Genomic DNA, 25,265 nt, shown 5'->3' on the forward strand with positions numbered 1-25,265 from the left:
TCTCCAGTTTACCACCTAAACCTTTTCCACTGAGAGTAGGATCAACTCTCCAATGGCCTCTGATGGTCTTGACGGACATGAAAATTTAGATTATGCTGAGTCTTTGTGTGGTTAAACTCTTGTCTAAACTGTGTATATTACCAGTTCCACGTTGGTATTCATGAGTCAGAATCAACTTCAGAGAGAAATATGAGTAGAAAACAATGATGTCACTTATTGTCCTCCGACACGTCTATAATTAAAATTGGGGGAGGTGTGGGTGTGTGTGTGTGTGTGTGTGTGTGTATGTGTATACTGGGGGAGGGGGTTTGCATGGTCTGCAGCTGCCCAAAAATGAAGGAAGAATCAGAAGACAAAAATAGTCAGACATGAAAGAGGAGAGGAGAGGAGGAAGACTAAAGAGCGGAGGGGTGTAGGAAGCATGAAGGAACTTGGAGGAAACGCGCTTGAATTGTAAAGACCAGTATTGGCCCTCAGAACTAGTTTGCAGGACGTGCTATCCCAGCAGGAATCTCCACTGATTGTAGCAGTTTAGAACAACCACAGTCCAGTGGCTGAGCAAAAAGTCGGCTATCGCAGAGTCAGTGGGGATGTGATACTGTTTAAAAGCCAAGCTAATTGTGCACGCTCATTATATCTGGACTTCACATGAAAAAGGCCACAAATACAGTAAACAGGCAAAAAAAGGAGAACTAGATGAAGTGGTACAATGCCCCCGCACTCTCTCTCTTCATCTGGGTGTGAATTTCAGATGGTATCGCCCTCAGAAGTCAAGTTTCATACTTTACACTGCCTCAGTTAGTCCATTTACTTTAAATATGGTTTAATGTTCTTCTGGCTTCTGTTTTTGTGTCAATTTCTGTTTTAATGTAATGTATCAAATGGCGTGGTGACAGCAGGCATGCATCAGCCCTTTGAAGCGTCTCTCACATTTACAGTCAGTCATTGTTTATGAACTAATGTTAATTAATCCAAAAAAGTAGAATCATCTTTACAACTCCCAAAGATTATGCAGAGTTGCTCACTCAAGGATGCTTGAGCATGTTCAGTAACCTTGTTGTTATCTGAAATACTATGTGTTTAGAAAGGGGCTGTCCCTTGAGTCTAAATGCTTTTATGGACAGTCGCACTGTGGTAGGGAGCTAGCAGTGTAGCATCCAGCAATCGGGCAAGAGTTCACGTCTTCAGCGCGCGTGTGAAAAATTGGCTTAAAGTGTGGGAAAGCAACCTAATGACAAATTGTCCAGTCTTAACCTTGTAATCATCTAGATTTTCCTCTCCTTCAGCATGAAATTAAAGAATTCACACTCCCACAGACTAAACTTTTGCATTTGCAGTTTCAGTTAGTTCAGTGTACGCTTGTCTTTTATTTTTAAAGTTGCCACCCAGAAATTAAACAGCGTGAATGACTCCTGCTGCTGTCGCTCTGGCAGACACAAATTGACAGTTCCTTTACTGCTCAGCAATCGTGATTACAAACTGTTCTCAAATTTACACCATCACTGTATTGACCCCAAAACGTGCACAGCTGAACAGTGGCAGTGCTGTGCTGCACCTGTGCTCTAGATGCAGTTTCTTCTGGATTCACAGGGCTGTTCCTCTTTATTTCCTCTTGCTGCATCTTCATAAGTATATCTCTGATGGGGATTTTTTCAAAGCTTGGCTGTTTTTAAATGCAGATTGCAGAAATTCCAAGTTGCTGGTTCTTCCAGTATCTTTTCATGAAATGGTTTTGAATTTTATTTTTGAGAGCCCGGATTATTCTTATGTGTGTGAATGACTAGAGAGCAGCTATCCACCTGTTGGTACTGACATCAAGTATTTCTACAACAAACAACCCTCAAACAAACAGCGTTGCTATAACTTTAATGCAAGTAAACATAAAAAGGTAAATACCCAGTGATGTTTGGAGGATTACTGAAGTTTGGTTAGTTGACATAACCTGATGCACTTCCTCGTGGTAGCTGCAGAGCTGTGGTTAGGCCGTTATAACCACATTAGGGAAGATGTAAGATGGGGGTTAAATTGTTCTTAATAAGAGGCAGGCAAATGCCATCATGTGACAGGAAGAAGACAAAAAACAGACAAAACATCTGAAACGACCATATCCACAACACAAGGCTAGTCATTCTGTGTTGTCGTGTGATAAAGTTCTGATCCTAAGATTAGCGTCCCCACTGAAATCTTAGATTGCTTCATAGTGTTTCTTTTCTGAAGCGTTCAAATATTTGACGCGTGGAACATCATCATATCTGTTTTTCTCTCTATCTGCCTGTAGAGTCTGAGGCTGACAGTTGAGTAGGTTTTGGTTCACTGGAAATGACTCGACTCTTCGCATGATTTACAGTGTCTCCATCGCCACTCGTTTATTGTAATGCGGTCTGTTTGTGTGCAGTTGTCTTTATTTATTTAACACAGAATGGTTGATTTATTTTCTTAGTCATTGTTGACAGCGACAGCTTCACCTGTCAGTCTGGCTGGTACTGTCATTTCAGTCATATCCACTGCAGTGAAGTTAAAGCACACATCACTGATTCCTGCAAACAGTTCAGTCATGAAAATGTACCGTTTCTTGTCTAGCTGAAAATGCAGTGAGAGGAAAAAGCCAGGATGTGATTTCCTATGTACACATGGAACGTTATTGCAGTATAAGAGAAGTATGGCAATTTTATGTCATATATTGGGATATTTGTAATTAGAGCTGTTTATATATAGTAGAGCTAGTTTGTTAAATTTTGTGATTTTTATAATATGTTGTGTTACGAACTCTGAGGACACCCCAGCTGATGTAGAAATCAGCTTTGCACCGTCAGATTGGGCCTCATTGTCTCAAGTAGTGCCCACACTGGACATTTTGTCTGTCTCCCTCTCCCACATGTTCCAAAAATAAAAATCATTTGCTTCGCCCCTCACATAAGTGCACATAAGCCCCCTTCTCCTGTCCTCTGGGCTTAATGTAGCTGTCATTTGTTTTTTTTGTCTCAATTCCCCCGATTGTGTCGGAGCTTAATCTGGCCTATTACATGCTATGCAGGTCTGCACTGTCAGGATGAGGATGCTTGAGCATGTGTGCGCGGGGGTTTGTCGGGACGCAGACGTTAGATCATACCATCTGGAGCAAGGAACACGCAAACATAGTGAAGTAATCACGCTTATCTTTCTTTCCCGTGGCTCGAGATTTGCTAACGGTGAAGACGGTGTTGATAAAAACGTGGTCTGAGGGTATTTTGCAACCCAACGACAGCTTCTCATTCGCGCAAGCCAGGGGGAGATAATTGGGTGAATAAAATGACCGGTCAGTGGGAGACGACAAAAGAAAGGGTCAGTTTGTACTGACATCTTTACTCTTTACCAGCAGTGTGAATTTCACCTGACGCTTTCTTCCGTTGGTATCAAATCTCTGAGAGATGTGTGCAACTCACACCCTCACCTTTGTGCGTATTCTAGTGTGTGTGTGTGTGTTTGAGACTCGTCACCCTGGAGCCAGTCGTTCTCTCCTCTGACCCTGATCCCCGTCACCTGTCTGCTCAGATCACACACACAGACACACAATTGCTGTGACCCTTTCCTGGAGTTGAAATCCAATCGCAGTTGCCAGCCATGCAAAACTTGCCAGCACAGCAAGGTTGTGTTTTTCTTTTTCTTTTTTTTAATGTTGGGGGGTGTATGCGTTTGATTCGAACAACTTACTGTCTGCTTTGAGATGAACGGCTCTGTACGACCATTTTAAATGACTTAAAATAACACATGCACGATATTGACCTTGGACTGAGTCGTGCAAAGAACTTATATGATGTCTAACCTTTTTTCCAAAAAAGTCCAGCAGCTGAGTTAATCAGTAGTTACACAAAATATACAAAATATCAAATGTTAAAATTCAGAAACTTTCCTAAATCACTGAAAGTATGCTGAGAAACAGTGTTTCATAAAGTCCATCAGCTACATTAAATCTTTTAGTAATATGTAAACATGCTTGTGAAATCTCAGTATGCAAGAGACAAATCCGAAAACCTAAAATTAGATGATCTTCATGTGGCACTGCACTAAAAACTGATGTTTCTGTAGTGGAACTCATGGATCGGCTCAGAAACACTTGGAACATCTTTATTAAATGGATCAGTATTTATTTCCTGGTTTTCTACTTGATATGAGTAAATGCAATTAAAATGACTCTGGGGTAAAGCAGAGAATTGCCATTTTCTGTGATGATATTGTGTGATAAGTGCAAAAGCCACAACTATCTCATATGTCTTGTAAGACACAGTTAATGCTGAACCATATTTACAAATTTCAGTGCCACATGCTGACGTTCATGGCTTTTCTGGGAAGGCCTTGGATACTTCATCGGGTCCTAATAGCATGCTAAATGTATACCACATGTATGGCTAGTTCTGGGTGCCCTACAGTCCAGACCTGTCACCAGTTGGACACAAGGCCCCAAATTGTTAAAAGCTGAGAATATGTAAACATGTTGAGACTGGGGAAAAATATTTGGCTTTGAAGAGAAAAAAAGAATCTACTCAGTAACTAAAAACTTGTTGCTTAAAAACAGGGCCAGCATGTCTAGATCTAGTGTGTCTAGATTATAACCAACCTCTAAGGGTCTGCTTGTCCTAGTGACGTAAACTTGAGACTGTGAGCGCAAGGGTTTGTGTTGTGGGGATATCAGTGTACCTGCTAATTTTTTGTGACTTTACAACGCACCGACGTCACCCCAGGCAACAGACTTGAAGCAAACCTTTTTGAAGTACAACAGGAATGACTACTCGGCCGTCACGTCTCCAGCTGCCTGTGACCACAACAGAGGATAATTGAGGCTTAAGCCCACAGTGGTAGCGCCTATCCTCAGTACATAAGAGAACCAGTTTATCGGACTGTTAGCTTAGTTTTAGAGTTCAGCAGTTCTCTGACGTCTGCACATGCCTAAATAATAAGCACTGCCATAATGTGGTAGGTACTACAGGGAAAACTGTGAATTTGAAACTTAAATGTTAGAAATGGTGTAATGTGAGCAGTCCACCAGCAGAACTGGTAACCTATACAAGTTTTAATAAGGAAAAAAGGGGAAGTTTCCATTTCTTGCTGTATTTCAGCATTTGCTTCCCAGCTATTTACAGATTTTCTTACATCTGAAGCAACACATGTGGTGTTTTCTCTCTAATGGTGACAGCTGTCGGATGAGGATGGTTTCCAATTACATCTCTAGGTTTAAAATGCTTTATTACTGTCTTCCTCCAAAAGTTCACAGAAAAAACTGTGTGTTTGTGTGTGATACTTATTATATTTCACTTGAGTAATTGTTATATAATCACTGATCCAAATGCTTTGAAGATTCAGAAGATTGCCTTTTACTTTAAAGTCATGTACTTTTTTTTTTTTTTAAATCATTGATTCTGTGTTCTTGCAATTCTAAGGAAATAGAGCTGGTCAGTGGCACTAAAGTCAGAGAATCACAAACGTTTTAAATGCTCTGTAATTTGTGCTCTGTCATGTTTCTTAGTTAAATTTCTTTAGCCTTCTGCTTACAAGTCATTACATTGTCTTTATGGTTAAACTGCACTGTATTCCCTCTTTCTCAGGAGTCCAAGTTATCATCTGGCCGCTCCAGTACGTCGCGAGGTCGAAACTCCGTGGCCACGACCACATCAGACGAGCAGCCGCACATCGGTAACTATCGGTTACTGAAAACCATTGGCAAAGGCAACTTTGCCAAGGTCAAACTGGCACGACACGTCCTCACCGGAAAAGAGGTAGGCATGTGCGCACGCGCCCACACACACACACAGGCTAGATTGGACTGTACGCTTCAATCTTATCCTGCGGTTCCACTTACAGAGTCGTTCTGACTTTGTGAACTTGGCTTTTATTTTTAGCTGCTTCGATCACATTCAGGAGAAATGCTCTAGTATTGACTCTTTATTTAACCAGAAACAGACTCGTCAGTGTTTCAATAACAAACAGGCAATGCTAGGGAAACTGCTGAGACATGCTGTCATGTTGTGATGATGAAACCTGATGATCACTGCTGGTGGTGATAATAATAATAATAACAATAATAATAGTAGTAATAGTAATAATAACAGTAATAGTAATAATAGTGTACTTATTGACAATACAAGTATACCTGGTAATTAGACTTTGACAGAAAAGAAGCCTCAACCTTTTTTTCCTCCAGTTAGCAAAGATGGTAAAAAGCAGGAAAAATGGCTGCTAAGTGTTAATCTGTCTTCCTGTCGCTGAGTGTAGGGCAGGGTTCATGCTGTGCTACACAGTAGGTTTGGTCTGAGGCTTGCATGGCTTTGGAGACAGTGCATCTGCTGCAGGAGATTAGTTCACTATTGTCAGCCTGAATAGAGAGGCCCTAAATGTCTCCGGTTTACTTTGAATTCCAGATGTGATGTAACCCGGTGATCAGTCCCTTTAAGGGAAAAGCTGGGACTGCAGTGAGCCCATGCTTGGTTCTGTCTGTTGCCCAGTCAAGTCGGCTCTCCAACTGTGTGTATGTGTGTGTGCATGTTTGTGAGTGTGTGTGTGTGTGTGTGTGTGTGTGTGTGTGTGTGAGAGAGAGAGAGAGTGGGGTGGGCGTGCTCTGTCAATGTGTGACAACTCTGTGCCTGACACCCTGATAACATGCCATGTGACCTGCTGGCTGGCGCACACGTTCTCTCGCACAAAACGAAAACAAGGGATAGTCAGAGGGCACGAAGGAGTCAGATTGACGAGCACGACCAGAAACAGGAGTGAAAGAAAGACGTTAGTTGACAGTGAAAGACAATAATTGGACTGAGGAGTAGCCCTCCCTTTTCCGTGTCCCTTTGAAGACACGATTCTTTGTTCCCCCTGCCTTCATGTCCTCTCTCCTCATTTTCTGCATCATCCTCTTTTTCCTACAGCTCTCACTTTGAATCCATCCCATCTGTGCATTTCTCTCTCTCTATATATATATATATTTTCCTCTGTGCCTGTTTTGATTATTTGTCTTTGCCCTTATGGCTTTTGTTTTTCAGTCTCCCTTGCTGGGGACTGCTGTTGGATTATGAGCTGTAGGCCCTTAAAATGGCATGGATAAAAAGCATGCTTCAGCTTGAGAGAGTGTGTGTGCCTCTCTCCTATTTTCTATCCTATTATGCAACTATCACCTGCTGCGATTGTGTATTTATCACTTAATGCTGTGAAATTGTATCATATCTTGTGTGTGTGTGTGTGAGATGTGTCCCAAAAAGAGAGAAGTGTGTGGACATTTGTGTTTGTGCGGTGCTGTCGCAGGCTGTGGTTTTGCGGATTTGTGTGAGCAAAATGCGCCATAATAAATGAATCAAAGTGTAATGACAAGTGAGCACACTCTTGCTTTGCTTCTAGGTGGCTGTAAAGATCATAGATAAGACACAGCTCAACTCCTCCAGTTTGCAAAAGGTGAGTTACCTCGCTTTCTTTCTCTCTCGCACACACACAGAGACACACACACCCCCACACACACTCCCAGCACAGAATTTAAACCTCAGTCCTTCTCATCCCTTTTCTCAGAAGTCATTTTAAGCCGCTCTCCCTGCCCCAAGTGTCTTTTTCTCTCGTTCTCCCTCGCTCTCTCTGGCTTTCTGAAGTGGTCTAGTTTTCGGAGAGAGTTTTAATTACAGGAAACAAGCTGCAATTACTTCCTTTGATCGTGGCAGGGTGGGGTCTGTCCACTTACACGCACACACTGTCTAACCATGTATACGTGCACACTGAACGCACACACCAACCATTCCACAGACATAAGGCGCAGAGTATATGCTTCTATAAACGCCGACGCACAGATGATAAGGAAATGTAAAGACGAAGGAAAAAGGTCACACGGAAGTTAGAACAGGAATTGGCAGGGAATGCTAGTTAAAATATGCTATCATATCTTGAAGTGGCTTTTTCTTTTTCTTTTTTAAACATTGATTTATATAAAGGTCCGAACTAAGAATACATCAGTCTGAAGTCTCAAGTTTTTAAATCTCAAAAAAAGCCAAGCAGTTTTAGTTTCATTCAGCATAAGATTTAAATATGTTTGCTGTGGACTATATAGTGTGGCGGATTAGTACACGTTTACACTCCAGGGCATTGTGGCTCATTTATCCGTTTTATTTGGGTTATCAGACAGTTAATACAAGTTAGTTGGTTTTGCAATCCAAACAAAGAGGCTGTATTTTTGTCTATTTTTGTGTATTTTTTTCTAGCTGCAGAGCACACAATAGGTGCAACAGTGTAGCCGCTTTCATGTTAACATAAGCATAAACTCAGCTTTAATGTTTTGATGTCGTTTTTAGATTACGCTCAAGGACAGCAGTCTTTGAAGAAGGTAACACTTGTAACAAAGCAATAAATATTTTACACTGAGATGCTGCTTTAGTGGTGCATTTAGGGCTGTTGGTAACTTTAATAGTTCCTGGTTTGCACAGTTTTTGTATGGATAAATAGTTAATGTGCCCATAAAGTGCTCAGTCGGCCTCGCTTGACCTTATCTGCTGACTCAGAAGAAATATAATGAGCAGAGAGCAGCGCATCTTTACGCCCTTAACTGATATGAAATATGCAATGTTTTATACTACATGCACGATTTAACACTACAGTCTAATACATGGGCTCAGAATCTTCTATAATTTGGGGTCTGTATTTTGATATTTGGCTATTGTGGTTATTAAAAAGGCCATACTCCCTTTATGCAGTTATGGGAATGCAGCTTATTACAGCTTATAAACTGCCTCTGTAAACTATCATTTACTGTTGGGTCCTGATTAATTCTGTGTCTTTGTTGGTCATAATGATTGATTATTGAAGTGCCACATGGAAAGAGAACACAATCTCTCATTTTGGAGAAGCTTATGAATAGATTCTGCTGCTGCACGATGCTGGAGGCATGTAATAAACTCACATGAAAGACTTTGAGAAACATCTGGAACCAGCAGCTGTTAAAACGATCAATTTGGCCGTGCCGAAACAGACAGAAGTGTTATTGGGTCTGATCTAGAAAGATTACGGTTCTAACTTTAACAGAAAAGTTATTGAGCTGATATGTTCAGATGTTACCTGCAGGAAGTGCTTGTCTAGAAAACGCTAAATAGTTGCCTTTAACTCATTTTTGTTCAATTATGCAATTCTAAATTGCACCAGACTTTAGATTGAGAGCGGAGTTCCTTTGATCTCTGTTGGTATATCATCACTAACTGTTTTTGTTTTCCTTCCTGCTCTTGAACAGGAAGTGAGTGTTTGTGTGTCAGTGTCAATTTACCCACCACAAACAGAGATTCTGGAGTCGTTGTAATCATACAGAAATTACAATACTGCCGTTTGTTTTCGCTCCCTGTCATTTGGAGCAAATGCACATAATCAAGCGATAGACATTTACACTGGAGAAATGACCGTATAAATGAGTGTCACAACAAGAAAAACTCCCTCTGCAGTCTGATGCCGTGTTTGACGGTCTGTCTCGTTTCTCACAGCTCTTCCGGGAGGTGAGGATCATGAAGATGTTGAATCATCCCAACATAGGTGAGTCACCCTGAAACATGAGGTTCAAGTGTGTCGTCACTTGCTGGGAGCCAGTGTTTTTAAGGTCATGTAGCCAGATAATATTAATCCTGTTATTTGTTTTTGGTTTTTTACCCCTTTTTACTTTCATTCTTGCTCTTTGCTCTGCTTCTCCCTTTGTTCTCTTCTATTCCCTTGCCCCATCACTCCCTCCTGCTCCATTCCTCTTGCTTTGCCTTTCTCTTTCTACCTGCAGTCAAGCTCTTTGAGGTGATAGAAACAGAGAAGACTTTGTACCTGGTAATGGAGTACGCTAGTGGAGGTAAGTGCGTGTCACTGTGAAGTGATTCCCCCTAAAAGTTGTCATTCTGTGATAGATTATAAGTAAATGAAAAAAAATAAGACTTTTATCAGCAGGATCATTTGCAAAGAGCTTTATTATTGATAAATTTGCTGAAAATGAATGCCACTGCCACATAAATAATAATCTATTTATGTTATTGAGTCAACGTGATGACCAGATTGTATTTATTTTTTTCTCCTGAAAACATGAAATTGGAAAATATTAGCAGACTGCTTGTTGGTACTGCTGTTGTATCATTATAAGTCAAGTCTATTACTGAAACTCTGTTTTATTACAAACTCCTAAAGGACAACGTTCAGTTCAGTACTCCTCTGACCCTTTATTCTGGAGGCAGGTATCCAGTTCCAGCACTAAATCTGCTCTCCTCCTCTTTCTGTCGTCTCCCAGGAGAGGTCTTTGATTACTTGGTGGCTCATGGCAGGATGAAGGAGAAGGAAGCCCGTGCCAAATTCAGACAGGTGTGTTGGGTTGAAAACTGCTGCTTTTTTCCCCTCCTTTCACAGAAACTAGTCCAACTTTGTATGCGTCGTATGTTTCAAGCCAGTTTGGACTGATATTAAGAGTGTACAGTTTGTACTAAGTCTTGCATCACTAGCTCTATCTCGAAATTGCTTTTTGGATGAACTCCTAATGAAGAGCTCACTGTTTGAACCTCTCCATCCTGTCATCCCTCCTCTCCCCTGCTTCTCCCTGTTCCCTCTCTCTCGCTCACTTTGTCACTCTCCAGATTGTGTCAGCTGTGCAGTATTGCCATCAGAAGTGTATAGTACACAGAGACCTCAAGGTGAGAACACACTCGAAGGCATTATTGAATTAGAGTCGGTGTCAAAGCAACCTCCTCCCCTCTCCGCACCTCCACATTTAATCTTCATACAATCGGCTCTTTGAGCTGAAATCCCACCTCCACAAACGAGTCACCCAGACGATATTCACAAAGTCTGTTAAACGCAAACGTGCACTGTATACATTTCTCCTCCGATGTCATCTTTTTGTTGTGTTTTGTTATTTTTTCCTTCTGCCAGTTCATCTTAGATTATCCCAAAAACCAAAGCGCACAATATGCACACACAGATCCAAGGCCTCTGGGTCAGTTTGGTTCATAGTATTATGCAGAGTTGTAAATCCTCTTATTGTCCCACCAGACAGACCTGTAGTCAACACATTATCATGATTAGTGGGACAAAAACCTCCTATTTCAAAGTTGTTTCTAGTCTATTTTGGGTTTTTAATGAAATTTTAACAGCTTTTAGGAAGGTCATGGATTTCCTACACATAACAGTTACTAATGGTTGTCATTTAACACACACACACACACACACACACACACACACACAATAAAAGGCAGGCTGAGAAGTAAGCCGTTTCTGGTTGAGACAGAAGGATTATCATAATGCTTGCCTTCCTTCACATTAACACAATCACTGTTGATCTGAGGGCTGTAAAATAAAATAAAAATCGAGCACAGGCTTATTTCTAAGAAGTGCTCCAAAAGGGTGGCTGTAGACCTGCTGATATCACCCGTTTTTGTCCATAAGAAAGTTGGTTGGCAAGGTTGTAAACATGTTGATCTTAGACCCTCATACTTCGATTGACCTACTTTTAGAACCAGCCTCAAGTGGCCACTAGACGAACTGCAGGTTTAGGCACTAATGCCATGGCTTCATTTTTCAGGCCTGCTGTTTGGTCTTACACTGAGAGCAAATTTTGATGAGTGTGCATTTTCACACGGAGACTAAAATGACCCCATTTGAGTGCCAAGACTTAAAAAAATAAATAAATGAATACTGTATCGTTGATGTCATGCTCTACTGTATCTCTGCTTCTTTTCATGAGAGATAATAAGGTTGATGTGGATGACTAATAGGTAATTAATATCAACAACAAATCATTAAAAACCTGTGATGTTCCGTTTTTATTTATTTTTTTTAGCTCAGAGGTTAGAGATGATGTCAGTATTGTATTTAATGTGTGCATGCACACTCTCACACACTCAAACGCACAGAAGCTGCAAAGTATTCAGAGCAAGTGAAAAGGAGAGCGGACCTGTTGCTAGGCAACCCCAGCCTCCTTGCTCACTGGTTCACTTCAAGCTTAAAGATACAAACACGCAGGAAAAAACTGTGGTCTCTCACTTTTACCCATTGTGCGCTGCTTGAACGGCACAGACGATTCCTGTGAAAGCTCTCTTTCCCACACAGCTGTTTATTTTAACCCAAAGAAAAGTGTTTTAGAAATCCATCTGTACCATGAATGTGCTGCCTACAAAGCAATTTGCATGTCAGATCATGTTACATTTGATCCCAAGTTAGTCAGTTTCTTAATTTCACTTTGTCAACAGCTCAGATTTATACTTTTTGTGCCTCTGATCTCGGATCTGATGAGCCCACAAAGCAGATCTTAAGTGTTTTCATTTTTTGGCACATTTGGTATGGCGTGGTTTCTTTCCTCCTCTTTCTTTGTGCTTCTGTATTTTGAACATAGTAAATGTCTCTTCTTCTGACCTCTCTCCTTGCCGTTTGTCTGCAGGCAGAGAACTTGCTGCTGGACGCAGACATGAACATCAAAATAGCCGACTTTGGCTTCAGTAATGAATTTACTCTGGGGAACAAGCTGGACACATTCTGTGGCTCCCCGCCCTACGCAGCTCCAGAGCTCTTCCAGGGCAAAAAGTACGACGGGCCTGAGGTGGATGTCTGGAGCCTCGGAGTGATCCTCTACACACTGGTCAGCGGCTCGCTGCCCTTCGATGGACAAAACCTCAAGGTCGGAGGGATGAGAGTGTGTGTGTGTGTGCGTGTGTGCACGCATTACATAAGTGGAAGTCTGTATTCTGTGGGTGGTTGTAGTATTTGTCATGCTGGTTTCTGTTCCCTCTTCATGCAGAATGCAGAAATTGAACTCTAGAATGGGTGAAAGTTATTCTCTTTGCCTGTATTGACTTTCCAAATTTGCATTAGTTGATGATGTGTGTTCGATGTTTAAAGAGAGGAGATTTAGTGTTTTCTATGAACTGCTTTTGCTACCAATCATTCACACCACCTATCACACTGTGCATTCAGTCAGTACCCACATGACTCATTCTGGAAGTGCAGACACATTTTGGGTGGGCGATATGACATTGAATGTGATGGTATTGATATTAAAATGCCAGAGAAATATAATCTAGGCTTACTGAGCATGCCTTTTGCTCTACCTCCTGTTGAGTTTTATGAAAATGCAGTGCTTGACAGAATAAGCACATTCATTACAGCTGTGTTAACAAGCGTTACTACGTGCATTAACCTGCTCCGTGTCTGAGCACATGAAAGTTGATAAATGAGCTGAACAGTGGCGTTAAATTGCGATGTTACTCTGTACCTGGGAACGGGAAGTGCATTCGCTTATTAAAGCTAAAGTAGAAATACCCACAAGTCAGTGAATTTCATTTAATGCTTATATCACCCACGTCCTGTGCTGCAGCTCTGATTGAATCAGAGCTTTTTGAAATGCTAACCAGCTTATATGAATATGGTTCCTGTTTAATAAAGCTGTAATTCATTTGTAAGCATAGATAATGTTTAGCTTGGCTATGTGGAGCCATATCTGATTGAGGTAGGGGAATACTGATGAGATTTCCTCTTCACTCGCATCATAAAATCTTTACATAAATCTTTGGATGGTTAGTTGCTTTGTTTTGGCCAAATTTATTTTCAAAGGAAAGCTGTGTGTGTGTTTATGTTTAAAATTGCTGATTGTTTGCGCTTACTGTTGACTTTTCATATACCTGTCCATCTCCAGGAACTGAGAGAGCGTGTGCTGCGTGGTAAATACAGGATTCCTTTCTATATGTCCACCGACTGTGAGAACCTGCTCAAAAAGTTCCTCATCCTGAACCCTTCAAAAAGAGGCAGCCTCGAGGTATAACGCACAGCAGTGCCACACGCACATACTCACAAGTCACAAAATGCCTTTAATTCAGGTACTGTATTTGTTTCCTTATGAATGAAATGATCATTTCAGCCACTAAATGTAACTGCATGAATCCTACAGATGTTTTTAATGTAGCTCGTTGCTAAGAATGGTGTTTACAGCCCATATAAGACTGTAAAGTTAGACTTGCTTCATCAGCCATATGTGAGTTTGTTGCTGAGGTGTAAAGTGCTTTTTAAAGACTTAGTAAATACCTGTTAAGAGTAATTTAATTTGGTTGCACTGAATGTGGATGGAAGGTAACTTGCTCGGATGAAAAATATTACTAAGGTGACAGCGAAGGGGAAGTGTTGCTGCTTGCATTGGCTTGTCATGTTGTAGGTTTTCCTTTAATAGCGTATGTAGTTATTCCCGATCCTTGATTGGTCGTGCTGAAGCAACCCCATAAATTCAGTTTAATGTTTTTAAAAATGAGTCATGTGCCTGTTCGTTTAAACCCACTTAAAATTGTATGCACTTGTTTCAATCAGCAGAGTGCATCTCGCTCAAACAATGAATGTACAGTCTAATCTGCTTTAAGAAGCCAGTGGATCAATAACTCTTAACTGAACCCTGCTGTGATTGGGCTCAGCTTTTATCAGACATACAGTCTTTATATAATGTCCATTTTCATGGACTCTGCAGCATATAAGCGATATTGTGGATTTTGTCCTTAGAGTCTAAATGCTTCTGTCAGTGTAGTATCTGAATTGTGACACTGTTAGTTGCCCAGGAGAAAAGTCTCGGTGAAGTAAAACAAAGAGGCAAGTGAACTACTACTACTCTGTTCATCTTTCATCCTTCCCCACACTCCTTTCTGCCCATTTGTCCTTTTTGCCAACTCATGCCTCCCTTTATCTGTTTGTTTGACTTGCTACCAGCAGCAGATAATGAGAGACCGGTGGATGAATGTGGGCTATGAGGAAGAGGAACTCAAACCCTACATCGAACCTCAGCCAGATTATAAGGACCCCAGGAGGACAGGTAGGCAAGAGAAAAAAGAAAAGGAAAAAAATGATGACTCTCTAAACCCCTTTTTCTTCATCACACACAGCCAAGCCTGTATACATTCTTTCTCTTCTTCTTCTTTTTTAATCTTTAGGAGATAAAGATAAAGTTCACTATTCTAATTATAACATGGTTTTACTGTATGTGCAGACATCATGCTGCAGATGGGATTCTCTCAGGAGGAGATCCAGGACTCGCTGGTAAACCAGAAGTACAACGACGTGATGGCCACATACCTGCTTCTGGACTATAGGAACTCTGAGGTTACTCAGGTTTTTTTAAATGCATGCTTCACCCAGTAATACCAGAGTCATAATAACTATGCAAGTACTGCATGTACTGTATGTCAGAGCTTAGCTGTCCCTTATGAAGAACTGACTCTATCTTTATATATCATCTTTTTAAGAAGATGTATATAAAGATGTTTTTTTTTTTTTAGTCCTTTCTGTTTACGTGACCTACACCACAGTTTCTTTCTCTTTCTCCCTCGTATTAAGACGTCTGTTTTGGTTTTTCCCTCAGCTTGATGAAGGTGGCATCAAACCTCGGCCCGGAAGTGATGTAAGCAACATAAATGCTCCCTCCCCGCTTCATAAGGTATAATGAGAACACGTAATGTCTTCAGCTAGCGCTTAATGAGGTTTCCCCAACTCCAGCAAGCGACACAGATACACTGACTTGACCGCACACATGTAACAAAAGCTCTTTACTTTGATGTTTGAGGTTCTTAATCATACACATAGGTCATGGCTTCTACATTAAACTATCCCATTGTGTATTTAAGCATGTTAAATGCTGCTCTGACGTTTGTGTATCTTTTCTCTCTTTAAGGTACAGCGCAGTGTGTCATCCAACCAGAAGCCTCAGAACCGCCGAACCGGCGACCAGGGTGAGATTGGTGTGTGTTGAAGGGGAACGGGAACACTGGAGACATAGTTGTAGTTGTGTTGTAGACATGGAAGCTCAAGACGAGGACAAGATTTAGGCTGGAATAAAGGTTAACAAGGAGAATGAACAAGGAAGAGAAGGTTAAGCGAAGGAAGTAGAAGAGTGAGTGCATGAGTAGAGGGTTTGCTATGACTGCTTCCTGTTTGAGTAAAGTAAAGTAAGGAAGTGACAAACCAGCAGACAAAGCAGAAGAAAGGTCCAAGGTTCAAGCCTATTAAGTGCTGGTCTGACGCACTGTCTTCCTTTTTTTTTTTTTTTTTTTCCCAGGCTCCTCCTATTCTAAAAGGGGAGGTCAGACAGACAACCGGTCAGCAGGGGAGGATTCTGGGAGGAAGGGTTCATCAGGCAGCTCCACCACCAAGGTGCCGGCCAGTCCTCTGGCCTCGTCCGACCGCAAGAAGAGTGCCACACCCTCCACCGTGAGACCTAATACCCATACTGCTGATATATTTGCATTTAAGCCGCATCAAAAACACAAGGGTTGTATTTGCGTCATCGCTTGGTACACACACAAATTCCCAAACATGCGCACAAGTAACTGCTGCGTCTGCAGAGCTGTAATTTTTGCCCTTTAGTGTATGCTGTCATCAGCCATAATTACTCACATGCTGTGGTCCAAAGATCAAAATAATTCCTAGTTAATTATCAAACTAAATAAAAACAAGTGGCCTTTAAACGATGAACATCTTAACTGCTCTGTGAAAGTGAAACTGTGCGGGTGTGGAGCTGTTACACTGCGGTAGTATGTAGTTGCTTTTACATTAGCGTGTGTTACATCTGCATATTAGTTAGATAAGGCCTTTATCTTTAAGTTATATACACCCAAACGTCTCACCAGGGATGAGCGCAGCGTCCACAAACTTGGTGAAGAACTTGGTTTCACAGCCTTGTGCCGGGCTCAGGCTTCCGAGAACGAGAGCTCAGAAGCTCGTCTTTCCGGTTACTCACACAACCCTGAACAACGAGAACATGCATTCCACAGCACATCCGCCCGCATTGGTTACATCTTCGTTCATTCAATGACGTACGCACGTGTCACATGCCTCAAGTGCATTCACCCGCTCTCATCTGCTCAGTTGGCATCAATTGGCAGAACCCTGAGGGAGTCTTATAACTGTAACATCTGACACAGGAAGTGCCTGACAGGGATCTGTATTTGACGCCTACCATTCAACATTAAACTAAAACATAACTGTAAAGGTCGAGTGTGCATATGAAAAATATTTTAGGAAATTTCATGTCCAACCGTTTTGGTTTGAAGCCCCTGGTCAGACCTCTTGGTTTGACTGTGTGGGTGTTTAAAAACTTTGCTCGATTAACTTCTCTCTTGAGGTTTGTTGCACCTGTCACCTCGACACGCCTTTAGATATTTATTATTCATTTATCTGTGGGCTTTGGTGACATAACAGACATGTATTATAGCTCTGCCCAACCTCAAACTGTGCGGAGCTTAACTGTCATTCAAATGGAAAGTGCACGCGTGGGAGTGGAGAGGTTTCAAATGACTATTCAAGCATAGCAAGGTGAGAATGAATTGGTTTTTTTTTTGTTTGTTTGTTTATTATGTAATTCACAGATCATTTGGACGAGGGTGCATAAAAATTAATTTGATCCGGGAAATTCTCTTGAGCGCTAATTACGGAAGGATTTCATTCATATTAGGTTGTTTAAGCTGCTTGTCCTTTTTTCATTGAGGAGTTTGCTGAAAGGCTGTTCCCTGGATACCTTGGTGGGGTCATCAACCCTTAATCAAACCTTTGTCCCTTTTTTCTAACATTTCTATTTTGATGCTCCTGCTTTTCAGAATAGCATCCTGTCCACCGGTACCGGCCGCAGTCGGAATTCTCCTCTGACCGACAGAGCCACTCTCGACCAGAGCATCCAGAACGGCAAAGACAGGTACACAAACGCACGCACACTAAATACACACACAGAATTACAAATGAGAGAAGACAAGGGCAAACACAGCCACTCAGGCGCTCTCACAGGGACTCTTTCTCGTCATTCAAAGCCCAACTAGTTGCTTTGAGGCAGCGCCGCTTCTTCACTCATATACACATAATACAAACGCACACTCACCATGGTTTGTGAATGAAGCAGTCCCACAGCTGTCTCAGTGACTGAATCCCAGACCTTGGCTGGTACTCTCCGGAGCTCTGCCAGCTGGCTCAGGGAGGCCCGCAGCCTTCCCCCAGGGTGGGGTGAGCTCTGCTGGACATGGAAATCGGTCTCTCTCGGGAATTTAGGCCAAACCTCCAGAAGATTACAGATTACTCGTGATGGCCTGATGGAGGCCGGGAGAAAGCCCCGACGTGCAAGCGCATCCAAGTGTGCAGGTTTACGTACTCGATCTTCAAACTCTGCTATTTTCTCTTCAGCTAGAAAAAATAAAATAACAACGCATAATAGAAGTGTCATATGGGTGTGACACCTGTAAGTCCCTCCAGAGTCCCTCCATGTGTCACTCCCATGCTGCACCAAGGTAAAAGAAGGTGCAGAAGTGACATTAATCCTATAAAATCCCAGATGGCTAAAAGCAGCATTTAAGTTAAATAATCGACTAGTCCCCATTTTCTTTAGCCTTAAGTCAAGCTTCCATCTTTTTCCCTCCCTCCTTGTTCACTGGAATGAGCTACTGTGCAGTTTTATGGACTATTCCCCCTATTTTCCACTTTCTAATTTCCCATTTTAAACTTCCTGCGTGTGATTCATCCTCCCGGCTCTCCTCTCATCCTCAATCCCCTTTCGGTTTTTAAAAGAACGGTCCAAATCTTGTTGCCCTTTGACGGTTCTGCGCGTGCTAACTTCTGGTGTCAAGCAGCTCATAATACGTCCCTGCATACAGCTATACGCACATCACTCATGCTTAACCCAGCCATGTGCTTTGTGGGCTTTTTCATGAGCATTAAACATAAAACCAAACCATAATCCGTACTAGGATGCAGCATTCATGGTCATGGTTCATACTGCTTTGTTTACCTGTTCATGTGTCCGTCTCAAATGACCCCATTGTTCCCAACGTGGCGCACCACCTACAGTATGGCAGATTCAGTTGAATCCAAGTAGAGGCTGTAAAATCAAGTCTCCTCTGCGTTCACTGTTGGAAACGGTCATTTGAGACAGCATTGCTTTTTTAGTACTGTGGGTCTGTTAACTATGGTAGGCTCTGCTAACTGAGTGGTTGTCATCTGCTTTGATTTTAAAGTTACTTTATTTGATCATCACTAATGCTTTGAAGTTTGGGCTTTTATACTTGTTATACCCTACCCACACCACCCCCTCTCTCTCCCCTCCCCCTTTCTGTCCTTTTCTAATTTCCTTAATTTGGCTTCTTTTATCTGCTGCTGAGCCTCCCTCTGGAGTCGCTCACATTTTCTTGGCACCTCCTTCCTTTGCTTTATTCCAGCTTCCTTTTCCCCCCTCTTCTTGTCCTTATATTAATCTTTCTTCTTATTTCTTTCTTTTCCTCCCCTCTCTCTAAGGAGATTAGAGACTTGTGATGGAATATTAACTCTTAGTGGCACTATATGGTCCCCGCATTCACCTCCTAATAGGCTTACATATGCACAAATACATCCACTCACATGCTGAGAGGCGGCTGGGCATGCACAAATTTCAACACGAGTCATACACGCTCAGACACTCACTACACACTGGGTTATCCAGTTAATATTTTCCATCACCAGCCATGCTAATCCCTGTGTTTCTCTCAGCTGTGTGTTTGTTTTCTGTATAAATGTCCCTCTTTCTCTCACTGTTCATTCTTCCACACTCTCTTGATATCTCTTGTCTCTCCACAGTACCACTCTCCGCTGTCCCTTACACACTGTGTGTGTGTGTGTCTGTTTTTTTCTCTTGCGCATGTGGATAAAGTCAAGTTAAAGCTGTCAGTAATGTGCAGAGCTTTGTAGGCCGTAGCAGCCTCCTGATTAGCAGAGGGTTCAGCAAGTACTCAGCATTTTGTTTGTTTTTCTTAAGTAATTCATAAGATATGTCAGTTGTGCAACTTTGTAGATGATAAAATAGATGGAAAAAGTTTGGATTGTTTATATTTGAGGAGGTATGTGAAAGTGGTAAGTCAGGAACTGCAAGCTCTGATCTCCTAGTGACTTACCCAGCTGGTTTACTGTAAGAAACTAAACTTGTTAACATGTCATTTGCTGGAATCTGCATTTTTGGCATGACTGTTTGCAAAGGAAACGGTTTGTTGTCACAATTGACTTAATATAGCACATTTTGCTTCTATCAGTAGTATTTAGTTTGAAAATGTAACCAAAGAAATTTGTCCTAAAAGAGGCAACAAAGCACATTTATGGTTTGTGTTATTTTACTTAAAGGATGTCAAGTTTTTGAGTGTGTTTTTCTTTTTTTCCCCAATGATGTACACACGTAAGTGAAATTTGGCCGATCTCTGCTAAACGCTCTATTTAGAGGTTTTGTCAGGTTGATGCCTTCTCTGCGCCAGTTTGACGTCTGTGTTGAACTCAAAGATGTACGAGTGCAGGTGGTCAGAACGGACTTTGGGGCTAAAGATAGAAACTACATTACACTCGCGTTGTCATGGAGGGAAGATCTGGCAGATTTTAAACCTAAATGAAGACACGGATGGTTGTTTTATCTCTTTAATTTATAGGCAAAACTTTGTTTTTACTGTGTGTTTATTGACTTTATCCACATAATTTGACTTTCTGCTGTGCTCTCTGTGTGTGTGTGTGTGAGATAAGAAGCTGGGCTCTTGTGCTCTGCCCTCTGTGTCACGTACATTTTTATATGTAAAGATAAAGGCACAGGCAGCCTTTTGAATGTGGTTTCTGATTTCTTTATGTGAAACCACAATGAAGCAATGTTCACAGCAACGCACTGGTCCTCCTCCTTTGTTCCAGTTCTTCTGCTGTGTGTGTGTGTGTTTTCTGTCGCTCTTTGTTTCTACTTCCTCTGTTCTTCCTCTTGTGTCCTGTTTTCTCTGCTCTTCTCTCCCTCCTCCCATCTTCCCCCCTCCCCCCCCTTACAGTGTATGATAAGTGCTGCTTCTAACCATACTCCACTTCACCTCCCTGCCCACCTACACACAAACCCCGCCCGGTGTGCTTGTGTTTTGTTTTTGTTTTATTTTTTGGGGTGGATGTTTGATTGTGTTTCTGTTTGGCGTGCCTGTCCTGTCTTACTCATGTTTGTGGGTGTGTTTGCATATACACGTGTGTGTGTGTGTGTGTGTGTGTGTGTGTGTGTGTGTGTGTGTGTTGGGCGGGGCACTCCTCCTCCTCCTCTTCCTCCCCGTCCTTCCTCTCAGCCTAAACACTCCGGGTTCCCGCGCCTCCACTGCCTCAGCCGCTGCCGTCCTCTCCTCCTCCTCCTCCTCATCCTCGCGTCCCCGCCACCACAAGTCCCTGTCCTCCTCCAATCATCCATGCCCCTCTGACCTGCACGCACCACGGCCCAGGCAAGTCTCTCACACTCTCTTTTTGTCTTTCACACACACACACACCTCTCTGCTCAGATCATCATCTTTCCTGCAATGGACACAAAAGAAAAAGAAGAGATGAAGACGGGATAAAGTGATTTATCCCAAGCACACTAAGAAAGGTCCTCAGATTGTGTTGCACATGTTCATCTACACCAAATGCAGAATTGATTAAAAGCTTCTAAAAATATGACTAAATGCAGCTGATTACAGGACCAAACATCACAACACAGTAAAGTGTACAGTAATCAGAAAAAACCCCTCTTTTTCTTATGATGGATATCCTGCATAAAGCTTATGGTCACTGTATAACTTCACGCTAACAATTATTTCCCCCCCATGACGAAGCAGAACTGTGAAGAAACGTGCAGCAGCAAACTAAGTAACACTGCCATATCTGAGGCTATGCTGCTGCTATTCTTGCTGTGATATGCACTGTCTGCATGTATACGTTCTCCACTATAACATCACCATAGTGAGATGGTCAACATTTCTAAGACTAGCAATCACAGGCTCACCAGTTACTTAGCAACGGCCAGGAAGTACATTGTGGAGCTCAGAAAAGCTGCACAATTGTGGAGATGTTGACATAGCTCGTCTTTGGCCAGTCACTCACATTCAAAGCTCTCATCTATCAGTGGAGACATAACTGAGCAGGCAGGACTTGAGAACAAGATGAGCAGGTTTATTTTTTTATTTTTTTAAGCTGTCCTGTACCTCTGACAGGCCAGAGCAGTTTTTCTACTTGTTTTTGTTTCCTCGCAGCATAAACCATCTGCGGACTAACAAGAATTATGTCTCTATACTCAGAAGCCTTAATAGATTGCATAAGAATCTCGGTTTGATAATCCTACACCTGTTTTCTCAGTACAACGTATAAAATAGAAAAGCTGAAGGAGCGGACGGGACGGTCCCTGTGTTGTGTCATTTAGAGGAAATAAAAGAGAATGTGAAGTTGCTCTGGGGAGAACCAGACAAATCACAGATGTAGCTGTGTTACTTTCTGTTTATGTGAAAACACCTTTGTGTTATCTGTTGCATGTCCTCTATAGGTATTTTCCATTTGTCCCCGATTTGATATTATGGCACACATTGTTTGTTGATGAGGGTTTTCCCCGGCTGGTAGAAATGCTTTTCAGTTCTGTTTGTGGGAATTTATCCACCTTTAAGGTTTCCCAGCCTCAGTGTTTTGTTCCCAAAGGCTCTTTGAGGAAGATTTTCCCCTCATACAGTCTCACTCTGATATATGTAATCCTCCCTCAGTTATGAATTTGCCTGGGAAAACCCCATTTTCATCTATTAAGCATTAACTGTGCTCTGACATTGTTTCTTTGAGTCAGTGAAATGGAGTAATGACCCGAGGATCCTACTGGCCATGTGTGTGTGAACTGCCTGTGTATATTTGCCATCTGTGTGTTTGTCTGTATATGTTGCTCTGTTGGCTAGCTCCCCTGCTTCACAGTGTTTGTTTCATGGGCTACTTTAACATTTTTGGGCTTTAGTTCAGACAGCCGTGTCTCACAGAACAAGGTGGAAGGACTGTATGTGTTCCTCAGCTACCTTAAATACAGTCTGCAGACCCCCCAGCCATTTTTGTGATAGCTTTCGACCCTTGTTTAAAACAAAAAAAGAAGACTGCTAAATGTCTGACTGATTCCACCCATGCACGTGTTAAGGTGGCCCTTTTTGGCTGTATGTGGTTTTGTCTGCTCTATGTTGAAGTCTTGTTCTGTTGCATGCGTCGTTCAGCAGTCAGCTTGGGCTGTTCAGAACCTGGTTGGGAACGCTGGAAAGAAGGTACCGCTTCAACACGTAGACTGTACCCTGATTAGGCACCTTTTTTTCCAGAACATAATCTGTACCCTTAACTCACATCCATTCCTGTTTGATACATCTAGTCTGAAATCTTTCTGAATGACGTGCTCATAACAGTACTGCCATAAAGCAGGTTGGTGCTGAAACGTATATAGGGTAGATGCAGACTACAATATGACCCTGAACCACCTTAGAATAAGCCTTTTCTCCACTACTCCACTTAATGTGCAAGTGATAAGGAAAATAGGTTGAAATCAATTAGAAATATTAACCAGTCTGATTAAGTTTATCATCTTCAACTAAAACACTGGATACTGGTCCCTACTAATCTGCCTCATCCAGCTTTTCTCTCCTTGAATTTGCATCCGTGTGTGTGTTGGATACCTTTGATCTACTGGACAGCATGATCACATCTACATCAAATTAAAGGACACCCTTGAGCTGTTTTTCGCTCCGTCTCACTGGTGCTTTGAATGGAGCCCCTTCTTTCGTCTTCTTGATTTTGAAGCTGTCAGTGGGATTGTGCAGTACTGTTTGGTTTCTGTCGCACTTGAGAAACTGCATTTTTGATCAGCACCACCTGCTCTCATAAGATCTCAGCAATCATTCAAGCTAGACTGTGATCATACCAGTTACTGGCAACAACTTTCAGCTGGTAGGCAACTGTTGAGATCGGCACCTGAAGCGTCCGAGCGGTCTTGCTACATTGCCAATGAGTGTTCATTTTTGTATTCCTGCTCTTCTGTGTTTGTTTGTCTGTGTGTGTGTGTGTGTGTGTGTGTGTGTGTGTGCATGCATTTGTGCTTGCTTGTTGCCATCTGCAGGCGTGCCGCAGCCACACGCTGTCATGGAAGATGCACATCCTTACAAAGCAAATCCAGCCTTTTAGCTCAGTGACTGCAACCAGTCACTGAGCTAAAAGTGTTCTCGTGTGTGTGTATGTGCGTGTGCACGGGCCACTGACCTCATGTGGCTCTAAATACTGACTTGAGGGATTAGATGAAACACGAGGATGAGTAGACGTAAATACTTGTGTGACCTTGCGCTGAAGTTAACAGCACATCAGGAGGAGGTGATTTTTAATCTTTAACTGTTGGACTAATTTTGTGTTCCTGTCCCACACTCTTCTCCACTGCAATCCTCTCTCTTCATCCCTTTTCTCTCCTCCTGCATCACCTCCCACACTTCACTTTCGTCTGCTTCATCCTTCTCTTTCTGTTTCCTTTATCTCCTCTCTTCTGTCTCCTGTCCCATATCCATCACCATTCTTTTTCATTTTCACCTCCTCCTTCCCGCCTCTTTACTTATCGCACCTTCAAACCTTTTGTTGCTCGCAAAAAATGTTTCGCACTTCTTTCCTCCTCCTCATGACCACTTCTCCGCTGTCCTTCCTTCCTCTGTGTCTTTACCATCCTTCTCTTTTTCTCCTTCTTGTCTTTCCACCCTCTCTCCTGTAGTGCCCCGGCGCAGCGGGCACCCGGCGCCTCCCCTTCTGCCCACAACATCAGCAGCGCCGCCGTGTCAGACCGTACCAATTTCTCCAGAGGGGTGGGCATCCGCAGCACGTTCCACGCAGGTCAGCAGCGGAGTGCCCGGGACCAGCAGGGCTCCGCCTACCCCGGCGGGCCTGCTTCTCCATCACTGTCGCATGGCAACAGCCAGGCCCGAAGAACACATGGCGCCACGGGGATTTTCAGCAAGTTCACATCCAAGTTTGTACGCAAGTGAGTAACGGGCGTAAGCCGCACACAGAAAGTAAACACTGGTTAGTTGATGTTTGATTCTGTAGCGTTAGAGAGCAACGGAAGGAAGTAGGAAAACCTGAAGTACAGGAGAGGACGTGTGGTAGAAGGAGGAAGCGTGGAGTTTGGTAAATGCAAAAGCAGTTGTGATAACAGCTAGTCTATTTATTATCCAGCTACCAGTGCAGTTTAAAGCTCTATTGAGGTTTCAGCTTGAACCAGAAAATGACTAGGTTTCCATTACAAGTCATTTTGATATTCTCTGAGGAACATTGTACTCTGTGGCCATATCATCACTGAGTACTTTTTTTAAAGGGGCTGGTCTCGTCTGTCACTAACCACGCGCTGATCTGTAACTGCTCAGAGCAGAAAGGGAGAGGAAGGGAACAGCTGTGCGTCCTCTATAATTTTGCTTGGAGCAGTGGTGACAGAGGAGTAATTTTGGTTGTGGTTCCAGTCTGGCCTAGTTTTCATCTCAGTCTTG

At 42.4% G+C, this 25,265-nt stretch overlaps 1 protein-coding gene across 8 annotated transcripts in view; it reads left to right on the forward strand.

Annotated features, from left to right (window-relative positions):
- The window catches only part of mark2b (MAP/microtubule affinity-regulating kinase 2b), a 50,352-nt gene that overhangs the window by 16,150 nt on the left and 8,937 nt on the right, over positions 1–25,265 (forward strand). For 4 of the 8 annotated variants that reach the window (XM_005468049.4, XM_005468054.4, XM_005468052.4 and 1 more), the window contains exons 2-17: positions 5,580–5,750; positions 7,360–7,413; positions 9,468–9,516; positions 9,752–9,817; positions 10,247–10,317; positions 10,587–10,643; positions 12,386–12,622; positions 13,637–13,756; positions 14,689–14,791; positions 14,966–15,078; positions 15,338–15,412; positions 15,647–15,704; positions 16,031–16,182; positions 17,568–17,662; positions 21,054–21,203; positions 24,497–24,763. In XM_005468049.4, coding sequence (XP_005468106.1) covers positions 5,580–5,750; positions 7,360–7,413; positions 9,468–9,516; positions 9,752–9,817; positions 10,247–10,317; positions 10,587–10,643; positions 12,386–12,622; positions 13,637–13,756; positions 14,689–14,791; positions 14,966–15,078; positions 15,338–15,412; positions 15,647–15,704; positions 16,031–16,182; positions 17,568–17,662; positions 21,054–21,203; positions 24,497–24,763 — 1,838 coding nt within the window. The remainder of the gene's footprint in view (positions 1–5,579; positions 5,751–7,359; positions 7,414–9,467; positions 9,517–9,751; positions 9,818–10,246; positions 10,318–10,586; positions 10,644–12,385; positions 12,623–13,636; positions 13,757–14,688; positions 14,792–14,965; positions 15,079–15,337; positions 15,413–15,646; positions 15,705–16,030; positions 16,183–17,567; positions 17,663–21,053; positions 21,204–24,496; positions 24,764–25,265) is intronic. The other 4 variants (XM_005468053.4, XM_005468050.4, XM_005468056.4 and 1 more) reach the window with 4 other exon arrangements.

The sequence above is a fragment of the Oreochromis niloticus genome, linkage group LG3 (genome assembly GCF_001858045.2).
Source record: "Oreochromis niloticus isolate F11D_XX linkage group LG3, O_niloticus_UMD_NMBU, whole genome shotgun sequence".
In the NCBI taxonomy this organism is placed as follows: domain Eukaryota; kingdom Metazoa; phylum Chordata; class Actinopteri; order Cichliformes; family Cichlidae; genus Oreochromis; species Oreochromis niloticus.